Source organism: Mytilus trossulus, chromosome 12 (assembly GCF_036588685.1).
Source record: "Mytilus trossulus isolate FHL-02 chromosome 12, PNRI_Mtr1.1.1.hap1, whole genome shotgun sequence".
Classification (NCBI taxonomy): domain Eukaryota; kingdom Metazoa; phylum Mollusca; class Bivalvia; order Mytilida; family Mytilidae; genus Mytilus; species Mytilus trossulus.
In genome coordinates, this window is record NC_086384.1 from 12084140 (window position 1) to 12105603 (window position 21464).

General features: G+C 35.3%; 2 protein-coding genes across 2 annotated transcripts; one reads left to right on the forward strand and one right to left on the reverse strand.

Annotated features, from left to right (window-relative positions):
• The first annotated feature begins 5494 nt into the window (after positions 1-5494).
• LOC134692217 (uncharacterized) lies at positions 5495-11936 on the forward strand. Its single transcript, XM_063552667.1, has 5 exons — positions 5495-5542; positions 6432-6584; positions 7488-7582; positions 8990-9076; positions 11919-11936. Exons 1-5 carry the CDS (start codon positions 5500-5502, stop codon positions 11934-11936), a joined length of 396 nt encoding a protein of 131 aa, XP_063408737.1. The 5' UTR covers positions 5495-5499.
• A 2508-nt stretch (positions 11937-14444) lies between these two features.
• On the reverse strand, positions 14445-17644 carry LOC134692218 (uncharacterized). The gene is made up of 3 exons (XM_063552668.1): positions 16887-17644; positions 14790-16791; positions 14445-14571 (listed from the first exon to the last, which is right to left on the reverse strand). Exons 1-2 carry the CDS (start codon positions 17642-17644, stop codon positions 15078-15080), a joined length of 2472 nt encoding a protein of 823 aa, XP_063408738.1. The 3' UTR covers positions 14445-14571; positions 14790-15077.
• Between the last annotated feature and the right edge of the window lie 3820 nt (positions 17645-21464).

Genomic DNA, 21464 nt, shown 5'->3' on the forward strand with positions numbered 1-21464 from the left:
AAACATCATCTATATAGCGGAAAGTAGAGTTAAAGGATATTGCTAACTTCTTATCTTTCTTCCTAAGAAGTTCCTACATGAAGTCAGCCTCATAATAATAAAGAAATCAGTCGGCAAGTAAAGAATTTACTACAAATTGGTACACATCAAATTAAGGTTAAAAGAGGAACGAAAGATACCAAAGGGACAGTCAAACTCGTAAATCTAAAACAAACTGACAACGCCATGGCTAAAAATGAAAAAGACAAACAGAAAAACAATAGTACACATGACACAACATAGAAAACTAAAGAATAAACAACACGAACCCCACCAAAAACTAGGGGTGATCTCAGGTGCTCCGGAAGGGTAAGCAGATCCTGCTCCACATGCGGCACCCGTCGTGTTGCTTATGTGATTACAAATCCGGTAAATAGTCTAATTCGGTAGGTCAAATTCATGAAAGGGAAGGGGATTGTAGTTACGACGTAAGGAACATATCCGATATCATTTGTGAAACGGTTATTCCATAACGATACATACTTATATGTTGGTTGTGTAGTCTACTGATATAGGACACATATGTCCGTTTGACAGCAATACATAGGGCTAATAAAGGTATAGTTGAGTTTTTGCATGAATAATTTTTCCTCGGAGTTGGGTTTTGTTGTGATTTTACTTCTGTGGTTTATTGTATTCAAACACTAAAAGACGGTTTACTATATCAAAATGTTGACTCAGGACTACATGTTATTCAAAATAAAGTGGATTTCGATGACGTACTTTGTAACCACCGCTCCATCAAAATGAAAGAAACAATAAAATTATAATGGCGTTCATTATCACTGAACTAGTATATATTTGTTAAGGGGCCAACTGAAGGACGCCTCCGGGTACGGGAATTTCTCGCTACATTGAAGACCTGTTGGTGAACTTCTGCTGTTGTTTTTTTTTATTTTGTCGGGTTGTTGTCTCTTTGATACATTCCCCATTTCCATTCTCAATTTTATTTTGCTTAATCACAAATGCATAAAAGTTATAAAAAGTATTTTGTTTATCAATGATCATTCCCTGTGGAGTTTTCCTCTTTCATGAATAACATCATTAATTTGTTGTTTACAAATTAAAGCAAGGCAATAACATTACATTCTTTTTTCTACAACGGATCCGGTTGATTTCTGCACAGTTTGGTCTAGGTGTTTCACAATATATATTCCATATGTTTGTGACGTACCATTGTTAAATTGTCTTTGAAATAAAACCACCGATACACTGCAGACTATAAGACTGTCAACGTTAAGTTACATATCATTAATAGAATTGAGAATGGTAATGGAAATGTGGAATGTGTACTATTTCAGAAAAATTTTACGTCATACTTTACTCCAAAACATAAAAATGAACTTAGATTAAAAGTATACAAAAGTATACAAGAATTACAAAGGCCAGAGGCTCGGAACTTTGTTAGGCGAAGACATGTAATTCGGTTAAAGGGGCACTAGCTACGAGACAGAATCTGATTTCGTTTAGTTAAATCACTAATAAAAGTAAATCAAATAATCATTCATTTTTAGTAATCTATTGGGATCAACTTTGTTTAAAAAGCTACGAAATATAGCTTACGAAATATTCACTTGCAAGTGAATTATTCGACCTCGTTCAATCTGTATTCATGTGACCTTCGATCTAATCCATTAGTTAGAGATTTGTTACGCATGCATAAGTCGTGTTCAGCCATTAATAGGAAAAGAATGTGAACATTGAAAGTACAATAAAGGTGAATCACTTCGTTGACTGATTCGATCCACAATAAATCATTCTTATACAGGTGAAATGTTTAGTAGGTCGCTAGGCGATTAATATTTATGTTTATGCTTATATCGTGTTATGTGACCATCGGCAATATTTGGAGGTCATCTCGATAGTTGATTGGATAGCTTCTGAACTAAAATACACGAAATTGTAATATAAATTATCGTGTATATATGCATTGTTAACTTTTTATTTCAGACTAATTGTGATTTGCATATACGTTTTGGTGTGTTATAAATCAAATATGAGAATTTTAGTCAAATCGGTGAACATGCATGAGTTTGACAGCTAGTGCCCCATTTATATATAATAAAAAAAGAACAATGTAGTATTTATGAAATTTATTCACATCCAATCTAGTGTATAGAATAGAGAACAATATGTCCGCTGTGTACAATCATGAAAAAAAGCTAATCCAAAAGCTCTTGTCGTGCACAAATTAAGCATAAAGCACACAGAAAAGAAGAAAAGATAACGTTTGAAAATAGGCAAACCTTTTAAAACATCTTGTCAGGGCTATATTCAACATTTTCAACAAAATATAACAACTGAAAATGAATTTTATTTAACAGAATGATAAAAAAGATGTACATATAGTTTGGTTTCTATAATAATCTTTATTTTGTAGAACCTTTTAATATGCTGACGGGTTTTCTGTCTAAATAGCGTAATAAATATTAAAAAACAATTCCAGACATATTGTGTAGAACTTGACTGTTGTTAAAAACACAAATTGACCATGACCATGCCACAATGCATCATTTAGTATTAGTGAGGCATTATCTTGTATAAGTAGTATGAAGTAAAGTCACATAAATACTGAACTCAGAAGAAAATCAAATCGGAAAGTCCCTAATCATGGCAAAATCAAATGACAAAACACATCAAAAACGAATGGACAAGAACTGTCATATTCCTGACTTGGTACAGACATTTTCAGATGTAGAATTTATAGATTTACAACATGTATAGATATTTCAAACTGGCATCTTATCTGATCTAATTTGTGAAATATAAACAATGTAAGGCAGAAATAGAGAAACATTAGTGATGAAAATAATGCTGCTCCTGCGTATGCTTGTTTTAAATGTTCTACTATAGGTTTCAATCAAAAGTGATGCAAGCAAAGCAGGTGATCATCTTTCAGGCGACTGGATTTAAGACCATTGTCTCCCAAGACAACAGATAACAGATCGAACGTGTTACTCTGAGGCGAATTGGTTTTTCATATATATATATGCGATAGCTTCGTTCACAACCACTACTGATTGAGGTAAAGGCAAAGTATTTCCTTTAACATACATGGTCTACGAAATCTATGCAAAAGTAGACTCGTCTCAATGGTGTTTCAAATTGGGGTTATGAACGATTACTTCAGCAGTGCATATTCCCATTCTCCGTCTATTTTATAGCGTTTATGAGGTTGAAGTCTAAATGCAACACCATTATCATTTTCAAAAATAGAAAGAGAATCTTCGCTTGATACGAATAGATAAAATTCGTCCATCGTTTCTATGAAGATATTGTCATTAAAATTCGCGGGATATAATTATAGTCCCATTGATTTTAAAGTTGATATTTTTACTGTGGTCTCCGTTCCACACTTGATTGATACACGTAGATGTCCGTTGTTGTATTCTAATTCGTATTTTACAGAAGAAATACCTTATATTATATACTGACTTCTTTAAATCTAAATATCGACTCTATTTTATATATGTGTGTAATTATTCATTTTGTATTTGTCTATACTTGGTTTCAGTATAACGCGTATAACTTGTGTATAACATTTTACGTCACATGTTGTATAAAATACGGAACGCATGTTGAGCTTCTCTCCAAAACCTCGATGCAGATAGCAGTCTCTCTAGAATTTGCTGTACCAAGTAAGAGTACTTGGTGATAATGCAGTGCACCAAGTAGATTTGCAGCACCAAATAAAGTTGCTGGGTGAGAGAGTTTTTAGATGCAGTGCACCAAGTAGGTTTTCCTGCACCAAGTATATCTTATTTGCACCGCCCGCTAGCAGAATTATTTTTACTAAACTTGCTGTCATGAATGCACCTTGCTGTATTACTTATTGTATATAGTAATTAACGTACTATTTTGTTTCATGGACCGCTGTTTTTGATGTATTGTTTAAACAGTAAAGTAATACAACTTATGAACTTCCAATATGATTTTCATTATCACTTTCTTCACCAGGGGCCACAAAACTAACTACTGGTGTATATCCTGACAGGAAAACACCAGAACGTTATAATATGCATCTGTTTTTACTGGTAAAATATATATGTATGACAACTTCACTTTCAATTGGATGACAACTTTTTCTTGTTGGCCGTCATTTTGAAACTTAGAACCTTGGGTTTTTAGGTTGAATAAAAAGAATCACATACTAATACTCATAATTATGTTTTTCTATAGTTTTTGTCGCTAGGTTGTTGTCTCGTTGACGTTTACTTTATATTTCTTTTTGATGCGCACATTTATTATAAACAGTTTCTTTCTTTTAACAAAATATTGATATATGTAGGAAAGCTAGTAATGATTGGTTTATTTGTTTTTGGTGTTTATCTTCACGTTCAGCACTAATTGGCGTTCCTTGGCGGTCAGAGTAGATAAGTGGAGGAAGCCAGAGTGCCAGGTAAGAAATCATCTGACTTTAGAAAGAAAAAAAACTACCGTAGTCCTCAAAAATTAAAGTCGAAACAACCTGCCACGCACGGCTTTCGAACTTTTAAATAACCACGAAGCAATAATTTTACCGATGAAAGATGTTTTTTTTATCATGTGAATTGAAGGTACCTAGAGGTTAAAATGAGACGCGTAAATAAAACTTAAACAAATGATGTCATCAACCAAGTGCATAGTTCATTCATATCTATTATATATAAATATATTTTGCGCCGAAATCCTGTCTCATTTAGAGAAACTGGCATAAAAATGTTATATCTTTTTTCTGTTAAACGTGCATATATATAGGTTTTTTAGTTATCTTTGTCGCTAGCTATATAGGTTTCTATCATAATGACGATTACCCCACATATCTGTTTTTTCGATGCACACCGATATATCTGTTCAAACATGCAGTTTACGTCCATTACTACTGGAGTAGTACACATGTTTGTTTAGCGGGATTTTCTCGCTGTGTTGAAACCCCATTGGGAGCATTCGGTTGTTTCCTCTCTTTGTCGGATTGTTGTCCTTTTGACACATTCCCAATTATATTCTCAATTTTAATATTAGATTAAGCCTAGGTTTCTTTCAATCCAAAAAAAAGTTGGAAAAACAGAAGAAATAATCATTTAAAGGAAAGAATGGTCCAATTAAAAAAAAATGTTATTTGATCGCTCGTATTCGATTGTCCATAAATGTGTAAATTGAATGCAGTCTTTATGCATATGACGTATTCTTAAAATAGTTTGATGAATATGAATGTTTATGATTACGTTATTTGTCCAAGTTAAACATTATTGCAAGGAGAAACACTACAATTAAGAATAAAGTCTATAATTACTTTTTAAATCTCATTTAACATAGATTGTGTAATGCTTACCGATTTTGTTTTGTGGAGAATTTTAAACACTTGAATGGTTCATGTGAATTATTAATCTGATAATTTTTAACTGAACACAAATTTTAAAGCTTCTTAATATTATTAAAATACCTTAAACGTCACACTATTTTTCAGTTTAAAATATTAAAATGAGTGTTTGTTTTGAACCTGCAAAGATTATACCTATGTCCGGTAAGGATTTTTAAATCATGTTTGGGAGAAAATTAAGCAAAATTTTATTTCAGTTATAATAATATTCTTGTTGTTATAAGCTAAAATTGTCATAATTTCGTAAAACTAAGACCCACCTCAAACCTTAAATTTAAATTAGAATATTATGAAACTATATTGATTGAATACAAGTAGATTAGATTCCGGTAAATTTACAATGTACGTATAGATTTTCTTTTATTATAATATGATGAAGAAATGTTTTGTAATTTTCCATAATCAAATATGTGTAAAAAACCTTATTTTATTACAGATTTTTTTGTGCAATGGTCATAGAATTTATACACATTCGCGATTGTTCGGAAAATTTTGTTCGCTCTCTGACCTATCCTAATTTGTTATATTGACATTTATCTTCGCATACAAATAAGAGGTTAATCAGTATAACGAAAGAGATGATTCAGAATTATCCTAAAAATGTAAACACACAAAATTCCATACTCGCCATCTATTGGATATCTATAATTTCTCAACCAATATCTATTATAAAATGAAGAATGGAAATTGGGAATGGATCAAAGACAAACGAACAGAATACAGCTGAAGGCCACCAGAACTTCATGACAGCGAGAAAATTCTACATCCTGAGGTGGGCCTCATCTGGCTGCTAATTAAAAATGTGTATGAGCTCAGTTAAAATGGACGTAGATCTTCGAAATATATAAATGAACTTGATTAATAAATCATACAAGACTAGCAAATGCCAGAGGATCCTGACTTTCTACAGGCGCTATAATGTGCCGGGGTTAGACATGTTTTGAGAGATATCAACCCTCCCCCTTTACCCCAAGTTTCAGCATTGTTAAAAATATAAAAACAAATGTTTTTATTGCCATGATTTTTTTTACAGCACCATATACAGAGGCCAGTGAAGGTTCCATGACAGTTCACAACAATACAAAACACGATATTAAAATAAAAGTAAAGGTCACCGAGTCATTACTCTTTGCTGCCAAACCAAACATAGCTTTAATCAATGCTGGCTGTGTTCAAATCATTATATGTAAGTATATTAGGTTATTGTGCCGTTCCTTTCGCTAAAATAGTGTTCATTATTGTTATGGGGTCAGTCGAAGCCAACCGTTAGATGCGGGATTTTCTCACAGCGTTGAAGAGTATGCATGTACCATTGGAGGCCTATGGTTGTGTTTTGATCTTTGGTCGAGTTGTTGTCTCTTTGGCATATTTGCCGCTTCCATTCTATATAGAATATTTCCGAATAAATAGTTTGACAGGATAAACACCATCCAGACAGCAATATAATCATACGTCACAAACAAAATACCAAGTGGAGGTCAACATACACACGCTATAGCATCATGACTCTTGAGCCAAACATCCAGGAGTTGAGATTTACGTATTTGAAAATGTATTTTGCTATCCTAATACTTTTATGGTTCACAAACTAAAATTTAGCTGTAACTGATGGTGTTTTGGCCTTAAACTTTAACCTCAATACAACTATTTAATAATCCCATGGGTGACTGGGAATTCAGAATAGAAATATGGTAAATGTATATTAGGTCTTCATCCGACCGGCAATAAAACACTTCCCAACGTCCGTTTTGAATGTGTGGGATGTATTTATTAGCAGCTACTGAACCTTAACTAAACAACAGTCAATCAATCTATTTATCAGCTGCTGGACGTTAATCTAGCAACAATACCTCAATCTTACTTAATAACAATTTGATATTTCAATATTTCTCATATACAAAATTAATGTATACATGTCATATTATAAGATGAACAATGTATTATGTATAGTTGGTTTTTTTTACAATTTTGAAACAATAAAACAATATGCCCTTTATGCTAAAAAGATTTGTTTAACATTTCTATTTAATATTAATAATAATTAATAATTTAATAAAAAGTACAACTCATCGTTTTATACTCCTTGTAGTCAGGTATAGACCGCCACTGATAGACTTCCCCATCAAACCAAAGTCACAGATACAGTTTATAGAGCTTAATGGGATAGCAGACAGTAATGATGTTGTAAGTTTTTACAAATTAGGTTATGTATGACAACTAATATATATTTTTCTTTTTATTGTTCTTTGTCGTTGTCATTATTGGTTTGAAACGGTTTCATAGAAATAAAAGTTTCATTAGACAGAAGTCCTCATTTTTTCATAAATAGTAACCCCATTTTGGTACACAAAGTTATTTAAATATGACGTGCTTCTTTAGCTTTGTAAACGACACTGTGATAAAATTATCGATAAAATATACTTAGCGCAGACATAATAATGGCTGTTACAATATACTTCCCACGTAAATTTACATGTATTGGAACCTATTTGCAGACCCTTTGCCGATTTTGTTGTTTTAAAAAGTGCAATTAAAAAAAAAGACAAAATAACTTTTATTCTTATTCGTATGCATAATAAAAAGAGGTTATGCACAAGAGCTCGGATAAATCAACTAAATAAAAATTAAATAAAATTCCGTGAAAGTCTATTAATCTTTTTGGCGCATTTAATTCATTTAAAACATGACGTCATACAAATGAAACCGCTAAAGTTGAAAGTTTTCTGTTACGTGAACTATCGAAATTCGTATGATATTGTATTAAAAGTTATTTTTTTAGGTAGGTTTTGTTTTATTTTCTATTCTATTGCATTATTCGCATATTTATTCATTTTAGCAAGTCAACATGGCGGCTCCTTAGTTACAAAATGTCAACTTTGGATTTGACGGAAGCTTAATTACGAGAAAACACATGTAAATTAAAAATGGCAAAGTTGGGTTTGAGCATTTAAAGAATTAAAAAAAAAATCTAGCAGTTATTCACGAAATAACCTGCGCAAGCTACATATGTATAAAGATATTTGAGCTTTATATAACAGGGAGTAAAAAAGAACAGCCACACACACAGCATACTCTCCCTTGCTTCAGTTTTTTAATGACCGTATTTGTCCTATTAGAATCGAAATATTTCATGAAAGCTATAGATTGTTGGAAATGATATTCGTTAATTTTATACCTCGCTTACGCTCGGGATAAAATTCAAATATCACAGCCCGGGCCATGTGTACATTTCCAACAATCTATGGCTTCCATGAATTATTTTTTTAATTCTATGACTCTTTGATATTGACAATTGTAGAAAGAAAAATATCATCTGCATGGCTAAAAATTCACCTGGGTCCAAATTAAATGTTTGCAAGTTTATCTTGTTACGGTACTCAGATGCAGCATAAAGTTTTTTAGTAATCATCCAAACTGGCATAATAAACTGCAATAAAGCCACTAGATGTTTTGCATGTAAATTTGAATGAAAATACATTCACAACTAAAGGGATGATACGGTTGCTAAGTAACAAAATAATGTATTAATAGAAATAATAATGCATCGAACCAAAAGCGCTTTCTGTAATATTCATTACGATATATTTGTAGTTCGATGACCATACAGATAAAATACAGCAAAAGAACTTTAGAATGGCATTTCCGGAATCCGAACAGAAGTACACCAATGTCGATAAGGTATTTAATTGTCATCAGTATTTTTCTTCTCAAAGAAATTTAGTAGAATTAAAAACCAATTGTTTAAAGAACAATTGAAGGTCTTTCAACCAATAAGGATTTATTTTAATATGAAAATATTAAAATTCAGTTAAAAATGTCAGTTCCTATGGCTTTAAGATGTATAAATATGAATTAAAAGCAAAGGTCAAAATTTACTGATGACCTTGACCTCAATTTAAAAGTCATAAACCAAGGACCTCAAATCAAAAGACACTAGGTCTGTAATATGTATGGATAATGAGTTATATCACTTTATACATTATTATAAATCTAAAAGGGGAGAAAACTCTAATTTTCGGTCAACGTACCCTCGCAATCAAAATTTGAGTGTTACAACATGTCGCAACTAACAATTAAGTAAAAATAATTTGTCGATATCTTATAAGGTTTATGAAAATAAGTGAAAATATGCCAAAATCAAAATTAAAAATTTGACCTTGACCTTTGACTTTGACCTTAATTTCATTTTTTTGGACGAAGAATCTCAAATCGAAAGACCCTAGGTCTCCATCACTTATGGTTAACCAGTAAGAAATGCATTTCACTTATATCATATACAAAAGGGGAAATAACTCTCATATGGAGTCTCCGGATAGCTTCGGTTAAAATTAAAATCATAATCCTGAAGATGTAACGAGCAATTTGGTAAAATAAATTTGTCGTTATCTTTTACGGTTGCGAAGCAGTAGTGGCCACAAGAAAAACAGTGATTGGGAAGATAACTCTTACAACGTAAAGTTTTTGGTTACGCCTTTGTCAATTTTTAAAGCATATAAACTTTACGATATCATATTCCAAATATCTGAGCGACATCTTCTGAAATATAAATAATACGCAAGAAAGAAGTCAGGCGGAAGAAAAAAAAATGATAGTAATAATCAGAACAAAACCTATAGGTCTTTCAACCGAAAAGGTTGAAAGACCTAATAATTGATCACAATTGCTGCAGAGTATATGTGTGCAACTATGCAACATTGTCTATATAAAGATAAGTAAATCCTACAGCAGAATATACAATTAGTGAATTACACAATAACATAAGCATCCGCAACTATGCAAAAAATGTATATTAAAATGTGGCTTCAGCAGCTAACTAAACAGCAACTTTCACCAAAATATTAACATATCTTTGTTTTAAATAAAGATTAAATTTTATTCAAAAGTAATCAATATAGAAAAATTTGTAAGGGTTCCGCGGAACACAGTGTCTCGCCTACTTTTGCTGAAAATCACAGGCTCAACAAAAATGAGGAAAAAATTCAATAAAAATTTTACTCTTGATTCTATCTTTTTAAAATTGTAAGAAGCTTCTGTCATAGTTTGGTAAAAATCCAGGATAGTTTATGAATCTAATAAATGTTTAAAAACTTTAACTGCAGACTGTATGTTATGTTAACTGGAAGAAAAACAAAGTCCATTTATAATTAAAATACAGATACACAGGTACAACATATTAACAAAATTTCCTTCTAAATACTAGTTTTAATTTGATCATAAACAAGCTTCTGTCTAAGTTTGGTACAAATTAAAAGCAGTATAAGAAAGTTATTATTTTTTTTTTAAATTTAACCACATAGTGAATGTGTTGTTTCCTGGCAGAAAATCTAAGTCCATTTAAAAGTAAAATACGTAAAAAATGGATTTATTTTTTTACAAAATTTACTTTTGTATATCATCTTTTGATCAATAATGAATAATGGACCTACTTCAGCCCGGTGCTTGTACCGTTAAACAAGCTTCTGTCCAAGTTTGGTACAAACCCAGGATAGTTTAAGAAAGTTATTAAAATTTTAAAAACTTTATCCAGAGTGAATGTAATGTTTTCCCGCAGAAAAACAAAGTCCATTTATCAGTAAAATACGGAAAAAACGGAATATTATTTTTACAAAATTTACTTCTGGATACTATCTTATGATCATCAACAAGCTTCTGTCCACTTTTGGAAGTAATCCAGTATAGTTTAAGAAAGTTATTAAAATTTCAAAAACTTTAACCACAGAGTGAATATTTGTGGACGCCGCCGCCGCCGACGACGACAGCGACGACGACGGAATGTAGGATCGCTTAGTCTCGCTTTTTCGAAGGCTCGACAAAAAGGGAGATTTGGTATAATCGAAAATGAGACAACTATCCACCAGAGTTCAAATGAAGGTGATGGAAGCAATTATAGGCCAATGTTCGGCTTTCAACAAAAAGAGAAAAAAACATACCGTACATATTCGGATATAAATAAATGAAAAAATGTGATCCATTTAAACGAGGAAAGTAACGACCTAATGCATCACAAAACAAATTACTATAAAAGAGGCCGACAATCAAACGGAACATTAGTAAATCACGCTGTACATTTTGTTGATAGGCGATTGATTCCAAGGAGACATTCAAATTTTACATGTCATCGAGTTGCTGTCTCGTTGACTTATCTTAAAGCAATTTATTGTACCAAACAGTTCCAAACAATTTGTGACAAATTGATCAAGTTTATTCATTAGAAATAAGAAAATGTGATATAAGTGCCAATAAGTGTCACAATGTGCAAAATGTAAACAAGTAAAGGTCAAAGAATGGCCTTCAACACGGTGCATTATCTCACACCGCACAGCAAGCTATTAAAGGCACCAAAACTGACTAGTGTAAAACCATTCAATAGGAAAATCCAACAGTCTTATCTATATAAAAACGATAAACACTTATGACCAACACCAATAAACGACAACCACTGAACAATAGACTCCTGACCTTTAATAGATCATGATGTATACAAATGACATTGATCTAAACTAGGTTTTTCTTTTTGTAGGTTATAAACAATACTTGAGGATCCAGTCATTTCAAAGTACTCATCGACTTTGCAGACATTGAATCGGTATTTAAATTCTGACTACTGCTCGGCAAATTTTATCTAAGGTCTACACCACAGTAATACAGATTGGCAGTATTGACACTGTTTTGTACATCAAAACTTTGATTACTATGTCATGTGTATGAAACTGAAATAAAAACTTACAGCAAGTGTGTGTTCTTAACTATGCTTTCTGGTTGTTTATAGTATTTAAAAGTGTCAGCAATGACAACTACAAAAATAAGAAGATGTGGTATGATTGCCAATGAGACAACTCTCTTGACTCCAAAAATCACTAAATGACATAATAATTAACAACTATAGGTTATCGTAAGACTTTCAACAAATAATTTTCTTTCAAACCATCTGGTTTGTTTGAGTTAATTTTCCCTTGCTTAACTGTGAAGCTTATTTCACGGTTTCAGATTATGATTTATATCAATCGTGCATGTAATATATTCGATTAATATATTAAATTTTAAATACAGTTAAGATATCTTAATAAAAGGTCGAGTATTTGGTATGAAACAAGAAGGAGAGGTATGAGTACCAATGAGACAAATATTCACTAGAGACCAAATGACACAGACATTAACAACTATAGGTCATCGTATTGCCTTCAACAATGCGCAAATCCCATGCCACAAAGTCATTCTTTTTGACTTGAATTCCAAGCCATGAGATTTGTTTGATTATTGGTGAAATAAGACGCAAACTGGGTGTAAAAAACTATTGTTTTGATTTTCTGTGTCAAACGTTTATAAATATAAAAAAGAAGATTTGGTGTAATTGCCAATGAGACAACTCTAAACAAGAGAACAAATTAAATGACACAGAAATGAACAACTATAGGTCACCGTACGGCCTTCAACAATGAGCAAAGCCCATACCGCATAGTCAGCTATAAAAGGCCTAGAAATAACTTTTGTTGCATGGTTGTATTTTTCATGAAAAGTTATTACCCCTATCTATGTTTTTAAGTGATAAAAATAACAATGTTCCACATGAATGTATGAATAAATATACCATAAAAATCACCTACGTGCCCCATTTTCCTAAAACAAACTAGAGAAACGTATATTAAATTTTCATGTGCATGCATTAACAATGCTTTTTATGTGTAATAATCAGTAACATTTTATAAATGTTGATATTTCCTAGGAAATCGGTCATGAATGTGGATAAATTGCATGTTTCAATCTTACTTTTGCTTAAGATATCGATCATGAATATGACCAACGAATCGGACAGTATGAAAACATACGGTGGCAACGAGGCGGACAGTACACTTTGAATAGAAAAGATTCAATTGTGACAATATAATAAAAAAAAATGAACCAAACTTTTGTGTGTGTATGCGGAATATGATTATTCAACTATGTATCGATTAAAAATCTTGAAAATGTTTGAATTTTCGGAGTTTTGTTAAGATTTATGACTCGAAAAATCGCAAAATTTTGACCCCTCTTCATGATCAGGAGTTATTTTAAAAAGACGGTTGATGCTAAAAGCATAAAATAAGCTTTAAATGGTCAAAAATACATCATTGTAGTTATTCACTTACCTTGAGCTGCTGAACAATCCATTATGGGACACTTTGTGTTGATATTCTATATTTTTTTGAAAAACAACGAGCCGATCGCCGTCGGACAGATCAGCAACTTCCGTTTTGTGTCACTGTCCGCTTGTACACTGTGGTACTATCTATATGGAATTCTAAAATTATTGAATTTGATGTTATGTAATGGTGATCATTCAATAAACTCGTATTTAAACATTCAAACAAATTGACAAATTAAAATAAAATAACAGTTGAACGTGAGAACAAACTTCTTTTATGTCTATGCCAAATTTTTTCTTAACTGAAACACATAGTAAATCCTTCCACAGTCCAGCTGCTACATGTAACAGGATACCACCACTGAATCCATTGATTATTGAAGGTGTCTTGCCTAATAGTACCATTAACTACATGTACTCGCGGGCCTAAATTTTGTGTTTTTGTGTTTCTTACTTTATAAACCGTGCATCAGTGAAAAATAAACTTTAGATGGTTATATTTTATATTTGTAGTTTGTATGCTAAGTCTGTATATACTGTTTTTTTTAATTATATATTGGAGAAGTAAACGATTTGTTATTTGAGGGATGTTCTGTATTCTCGATAAAGGAGGGATAAAAGATACGCAAGAAACAATCAAACTCAAAACAGACAGACAACAGTATACAAAACACAACATAGAACTAGAGGCTCTAAAGAGCCTGTGGCGCTCACCTTGGTCTATGTGAATATTAAACGAAGGACGCAAATGGATTCATCACAAAATTGTGCTTTGATGATGATGATGTGTTTGTTCATCTTACTTTATTGAATATTCTTGCTGCTTACAATTATCTCTATCTAATGATGAACTTGGCCCAGTAGTTTCAGAGGACAATTGTTAAAACTTGACTGTAAAGGATAATAACTCTATGGTGAGCCGGACTCAACTAGTTTAACCAGGTGACTGCAATCGCAATCTCGATGAATATATAACGAACACAACTTGTTTGATAAATTGTAATTAATATATTCCACCAGAAAGGTTACAAGTAGTCAGTAGATTGGTAAACTGAAAGAAATAAAAATACAATATTTTACAATGTGTACGAATTAAATATGAAAGTTAAATACAAGATTATTAATCGTGTCAAAAACGAAAGTAGAATTTACAGTTCATTTCTCGGAAATAAATAACATACAGTTCGTATGTATTTATAAATCACTTATCTAAAAATATCGGAGTTAAACAGAATAATTTATCACAGTTTATGAATGAATCAAACGTACTTGACAGTGGTATGTCTCGATTTCCTCAGAAAGAAGAAAAGTCGTCCATTTTCCATGCGTTGAAATATTGATGCGGACGGTGTCACATAAATTAAAGGTGGTCGATAAATGCGGTGATTTAAGAAAACGGTCCAGTTCAATTTGTTCCGGATAAAAATGAAAACATGTAATAAACATTAAATGTGGAACAGAATACTCCCCGTCTGATGTCTAACTGATATCACTATTTCAAATATATCACACACTTGAATATCTGATTATATAAGTCCAAAGTATCACTATAATTAATTATACACAGTCATTCTCGATGAGAAGAATCATGTCCACAATCGGTCGTGTGTAGACGGATGCTTTTCCATTTACGATTATTCGTACTTCTGCTTTCCGGACATGTTCATCGGAACCTTTAAACGATTTTAGTATAACTCCTATTGGCCATTGAGTACGGCAAAGATTTTTGTCCTTTAGGAGAATAACGTCTCCCTTGATAAGATCACGGCGATCTTCGGTCCATTTTCGTCGTGGTTGTAGTAACGGCAGGTACTCTTTCCTCCAACGGGACCAGAAAACACTGGCCAGAGCCTGTACACGTCTCCATTCGGCTAGACATAGATCCCGTTTGTCGAATTCTCCAAGCTGATCTGAAGTGAAGATGTAATCGGTCTTTTGTGTCAATAACATAGCTGGTGTTAAGATTAGCGGATTCTCTGGATCTGTTGATACTGGTACCAGAGGTCTTGAATTGATTATTGCTGAAACTTCTGCCATGAATGTATTTAGAACGTCATGCGTAAGACTCCTTCCAGCTGCGTTGATAAGCATAGAATCAAGTATTCTCCTTGCGATACCAATCATTCTTTCCCAGGCTCCACCCATGTGGGATGAATGTGGCGGATTGAAGATCCAAGTTGTACCAGAATTGTACAGAAAGTTCTTGAAGGGTCCATCTTCGACGTTGATTGAGTCAATCTTTAGATCGTCGATTGCGCCAATAAAGTTTGTTCCACGGTCGGATCGGAAAATCTTAACTTGACCTCTGATAGCGGCAAATCTTCTGACGGCGTTTATGAAGGCTGAAGAGCTCATTTCCTCGATTAGTTCGATGTGAACAGCTCTAGTCACTAAGCATGTGAAAAGAATTGCCCAACGTTTTGAGTTTGCGTATCCACCACGTGTTTTACGTGAAACAATTGTCCAAGGTCCAAATGTGTCTACTCCAACGTTGGTAAACGGAGGTGACGGTTCAAGACGGTCCCCTGGCAAATCAGACATGATTTGACACTCAGTTTTTCCTCTTAGTTTGCGGCATGTCACACATTTGTGAATGAGAGAAGAGATCAAGCGTTTAGCTCCGACGATCCAGAATCCTGCGGAACGAATCGCTCCATCTGTGAAGTGGCGACCTTGATGTTTTATCTTGTCATGGTAGTGTCGAACTAATAATATCGCTATATGATGGCGTCCAGGGACGATTAATGGTTTCTTTTCACGGAGGTTTAAATCAGATTTGGCAATACGGCCTCCTACTCGTAACAGTCCTCGTTCGTCCAAAAACGGATTAAGGTTAGCTATCGGGCTCCGCTTATGAATTTGTTCCTGACGTTTAATGCAATCTATTTCATCTCCATAAACTTCATATTGAGCGGATATTAAGATGAAATTTTCGGCATTCAAAAAGCCTTCCGGAGAAGTCACTGGTGCTGCCTGTTTTGACCCGTGTAAACGGGAGAAACGTTCTAAAAAGGCTATCGCTCGCACAAGTGATGTCCAGTTGGAGAATCTGTTGAATCTATCAGTTCCTATACCTTTACGCTCAGGTGTGGCAAAGGTTTTTGCAACATTAACAATTGCACGTATTTCTCCATCTTCTTCTGGGTCTATTAGCTGATATATGTTCTCAGAATTCTTCTGTTCTGAGAAAAGAAGTTGTCTTGGTCCTAATAACCATTCACTGCTATGAATTTCGTGAGCAGGTACGGACAGGTACAGGTAGTTCCCGAATCTGCGGGATTACGGCTAGTTGGTACATAATTCCATTGATTTGGAGAGCTAAATTTTCTTATTTTCTCTACTCGATTGGCGACATAGATGAAGAACCTTCTTGTCTCGTTACTGATGTAGCCTAGGACTACTTTACTGTCTGTGTAGAATTTTACGGTGTCTATGTGTAAATCTAAATTATCCATGATGGTCTGTGTTATCTCGACTGCTAAAACTGCAGCAGATAGTTCAAGGCGTGGGATAGTATGACCACTTGTTGGTGCCACTTTAGCTTTCCCAAGAATGAATCCTATGTTTGGTTCACCACTACTGTCAGTCGTGCGTAGATATGCAACAGCTGCTATGGCTTTTTCTGATGCATCAGAGAAGACATGTAACTCCTTCGTGGCGGTTTTGCTGAGATATGGCACGTAGGTACGTGGAATGCGCAATGTTTCGATAGCAATTAGAGTATCTCTCCAAGATTTCCACTCATCTGCTGTCTCATCAGTGAGAGGTTGGTCCCAATCGACGGTTTCTGATACTATTTTCCTTAATAGGAGTTTCCCTTGTAAAATCACCGGAGCCAAAAATCCCAGAGGATCGTAGAGACTGTTTATCGTTGACAAAATTCCTCTCCGAGTGATCGGTTTGTTTTCTGATGATAATTGAAATAAGAAGTTATCAGTGTTTACGTCCCAGCTGAGACCAAGACTACGTTGTAGAGGTTTGGTGTCGCATTCTAAGTCTAGATCTTTAAGATTTGAAGCCAAATCACTGGCATGAAATGCAGACATAACTTCTGCACAATTAGAGGCAAACTTGTGAAGACGTAAGTTTCCATATTTTGCTAATGCTTGCTGTGTGTCCTTCATGAGCTTAACAGCTTCCTCTTTAGTAGGACATGATGTAAGACCGTCGTCGACATAGAAGTCTCTTGTGACAAAGCTAGTCACGTGACTGCCAAACTCTTGTTCTGATGCTTGAGCTGCTTTTCTGAGTCCAAGTGTAGCAACGGCAGGTGACGGACTATTTCCAAAAACATGAACTCTCATGCGGTATTCGACAAGGTTCTCTTGTAGGTCGTTGTTTATATGCCACAAAAATCTCAGATAATTTCGGTGGTCTTTCCTTACTACAAAGCAGTGAAACATGTGTTGAACGTCTGCAGTTACAGCTACCATTTCTTTCCTGAAACGCAGCAGTACTCCCAAGAGATCATTGGTCAAGTCTGGACCTGTAAGCAGGACGCTGTTAAGTGAAACTCCGTTACATTTGGCTGAAGAATCAAACACACCTCTTATCTGATCAGGTTTCTTCGGATGATAAACACCAAACAATGGCAAATACCAGCACTCCTCAAGTTCGTGCAATGGTGGAGCAAGCTCTGCATGATTGTTGTCTAGGATCTTACTCATAAATGTAAGAAAATGTTCCCGCTTAACTGGGTTTCTATTCAGACTGGTGTCTAACATATTCGCACGATGTAGAGCTTGTTGTCTGTTGCTTGGCAACGGCTGTCTCGGCACTCGGAACGGTAACGGTGCTACCCAACTTCCTTCCGAGTCTCTCACAAATTCGTTGTCCATCTGCTTCATGAACATTTTGTCTTCATATGACATTCCAGGCTTATCATCGTCCTTTGTTTTTTCAAAGAGTGGCGATTGTAAATCTTTCTTAACGGGGTCTGTGTAGTTTTCCCGAATGTCAAATTTGCTTGTACATGGTTGAAACGTTGAAGGTTGTCCTGTAGGTAAAATGTTGGTTATTTTGACATTTAACTCGAGAGGCACATGCTGCTTGTTAATGCAGGTTTCTCCTATCACTACCCAACCAAGTTTCAATTGTTGTGCATATGGAGTTCTGGGTGGTCCTATGCGCTGATCGAGGACATGGTGTGCCTCTATAAGGTCTCTGCCAATTAAGAGAAGAATTTGGCAATTTTCATCTTTTGGTGGAATGCTACCCCTAAGTTCTTTTAAATGAGGGTGATGCATTGTTACTTCAGGAGTAGGTATTTCGTCCCTATTATTGGGAATATGATCACATTCAATCAGTACAGGAAGGTCAAACTTGTCATCACCATTGATTGATACCATGACGAAACCTCTTCCTCTTTTGCCGGAAGTGACTACTTTGCCGGAGCATGTTGATAAAGTATAGTTCTCCGGTTTATCTTTGACGTCGAAAAGATTAAAGAATTCAGGCGATGCTAGCGACCGGTTGCTTTGGTCATCAATGATGGCGTACATGCGAATAACTTTGTATTGGTTATCTTTGTGATAAACATTCACAGGAAGTATTTTAGCACAAGATTTCCCGCCATATGTATCTTTGCAGATCTCAGTACAGGTAGAGTTAACTGAGGTTGCCTTAGTTTCAGCCGATTCTATAGGCTCCCCGCCGTAGGCTTGCTTAGGCGAGCTAGACTGAGAACTTGCAGGTTTCTGTGGTCTAGTGATGTGAAGTGCGGTAGTGTGTTGTTTACTTCCACATTCTTTACAACTTATGCTAGCATTGCAATCCCGGCTTCTATGTGTGGTAGAATCACAACACTTGTAACATACATTGTTTTCTTTTAAAAGGCCTTTGCGCTCCTCTATTGACTTAGCTCGGAACGCTCGACATTCATTTAAGGAATGCTTTGTATTGTGCAGAATACAAATACCTTGTTTGCTGGCGTCTCCAGATTGATGCTCAACCGCTGTTTTATGAGCACCAACTTTAGTCCTAGGGTAAGGCGTAGACCTTGGCGCAGCACCTTTTGTATTTGGTGTGACTTTTGACCCAAAGATGAACCCAGGATCGTTCTTTGTTTTGCTTATTTCCCTGATGTAGGCAGAGAATTCTGTGAAAGGTGGAAAGGCAACGTCATATTTGGCCTTGTATCTTGTAGCCCTTGTGGTCCACTTTTCTTGGAGTCCGTACGGTAATTTTTCAACAATAGGATTTATCCCGGACGAGGAGTCAAAATATGCTAGCAAACATCCCAGCTTGGGATTTTCCTTGTGATATTCTATTTCTAATTGAATGTCAGACAGCTCGTAGAGACGTGCGTTGTCCTTATTTGTTAAGGTAGGGAATTTTGCAAGTTTAATCTTGAGAGAGGCTTCCAACATTTCTGGAGCACCATACCGCTCGTCAAGCCTCTTCCATAATCTCTGTATACCTATGGTAGGATTATTAGCGTTCGACGCTCGTATGCTAATGGCGTGTTTAGCAGACTCTGGACCGAGCCACTTGATCAGTAAATCGATCTGTTCTGAGTCAGAGACTTGTAACTCATCAGTCACGTTCTTGAAGCTTGCTTTCCAAGTATGAAAGGACTCTGCCCGATCGTTAAAGCTTGTTAATCGGGAGAAAAGCAAGTCCTTGCGTAAAAGGAATCTTGTTATCTCTGATGTAAGGTTGATTTGTTGCTGGTGTGAAACAGGGATCTCTTCTATAAAGTCTTGTTTTGTGCGTAAGACAGGGATCACTTCTTTAACACCCTGTTTTTGATGTTCAGTAGGGCTCTCATCTGAAAGGCCTAGTTTTTGTATGCCGGTTACTAATCCCAGATCTGGGATAAAGGTAACTTCCGGTGACTTATTATTGGAAGGCAAGACAGCAGATGTCTGTGACAGCAAGTTGGGTGCCACGGATGGCACGAATGCTGGTGCGTCGTGACTCAGCTCGATCTTGACAGGAATTTGTTTTTTCCTTTGAGGTTCTGTTACTTCCTTTACAACAGATGATTCAGGAAGTTTATTGACGAAATCTTGCACGCGCTGGAGCGGGTCTTCCGTTTCGTCAGGGAGATCGCTAACTGCTTGGCTGCCGTCGTCTTCCAGGATACGAGCCTCGGCGTCTGCGGCTGCAGCTTCTCTTTTTGCTTCGAGAATGTTCATAGCGGCCTTAAGTTCGGCTTTTTCTCGGACCGCACGTGCGGCTTCCTGTTCCATTTGAGTTTTCATGCGAACGGCCTCCTGTTCTTTTTTAGCTTTGATGTGCTCTTCCTCCTGTTCAATTCGTGCTTTTCTATGTGCGGCCTCTTGTTCCGCTTCGGCTTTTCTATAAGCGGCCTCTTGTTTTGCACGGATAGCTTCTTGTTCCATTTCAGCCTTGATTTCTGTTTGTCTATATAGGGTCTCTTTCTGTAAAACGGCCTCCTGCTTAAGGAGGGCAGCTTCTTGCTCGGCAAAGGCTATCTTTGATCTAGCGGACTCTGCCTTGGCACGCTTTCTCCTAGCTAGGCTCGACATGTCGGAGGCGTGTGAGCTCCCACTGTGCGAGCTTTTCTTGCCCTTAGATGTCCTCGTTTTTATTGATTTAGCCTTTGTCAAGGTAAGGCGATGTTCGTGCAAAGCTTCAATTGCCAGGTCAACTTTAGACATTCGGATATCCGTTGATAATTTGCAGGTATCAATGTCTTGAAGGCTGTCTAATGTTTTTGTACTTTTGAGAAATTGCAAGTACTCGTCTGTGAGCCTGCGATAATTAGTACAGGCTTGTACAATTTTATCTTGTGCTGACAACAATTGCTGGAGGTCGTTAGGAGCCTTGGTTGTTTCTAATAATCTAGATTCTAGGTTTGACCATAAGGCCTCTAAGTCGTTATAGAACTTGTCACGTTTTTCTATAAAGGCTCCCTGTCCCCTTTCGGTAAGTTCACGTACTCGCCTAGTCTCGGCGCTTTCACCTAAGTTTGTTGTT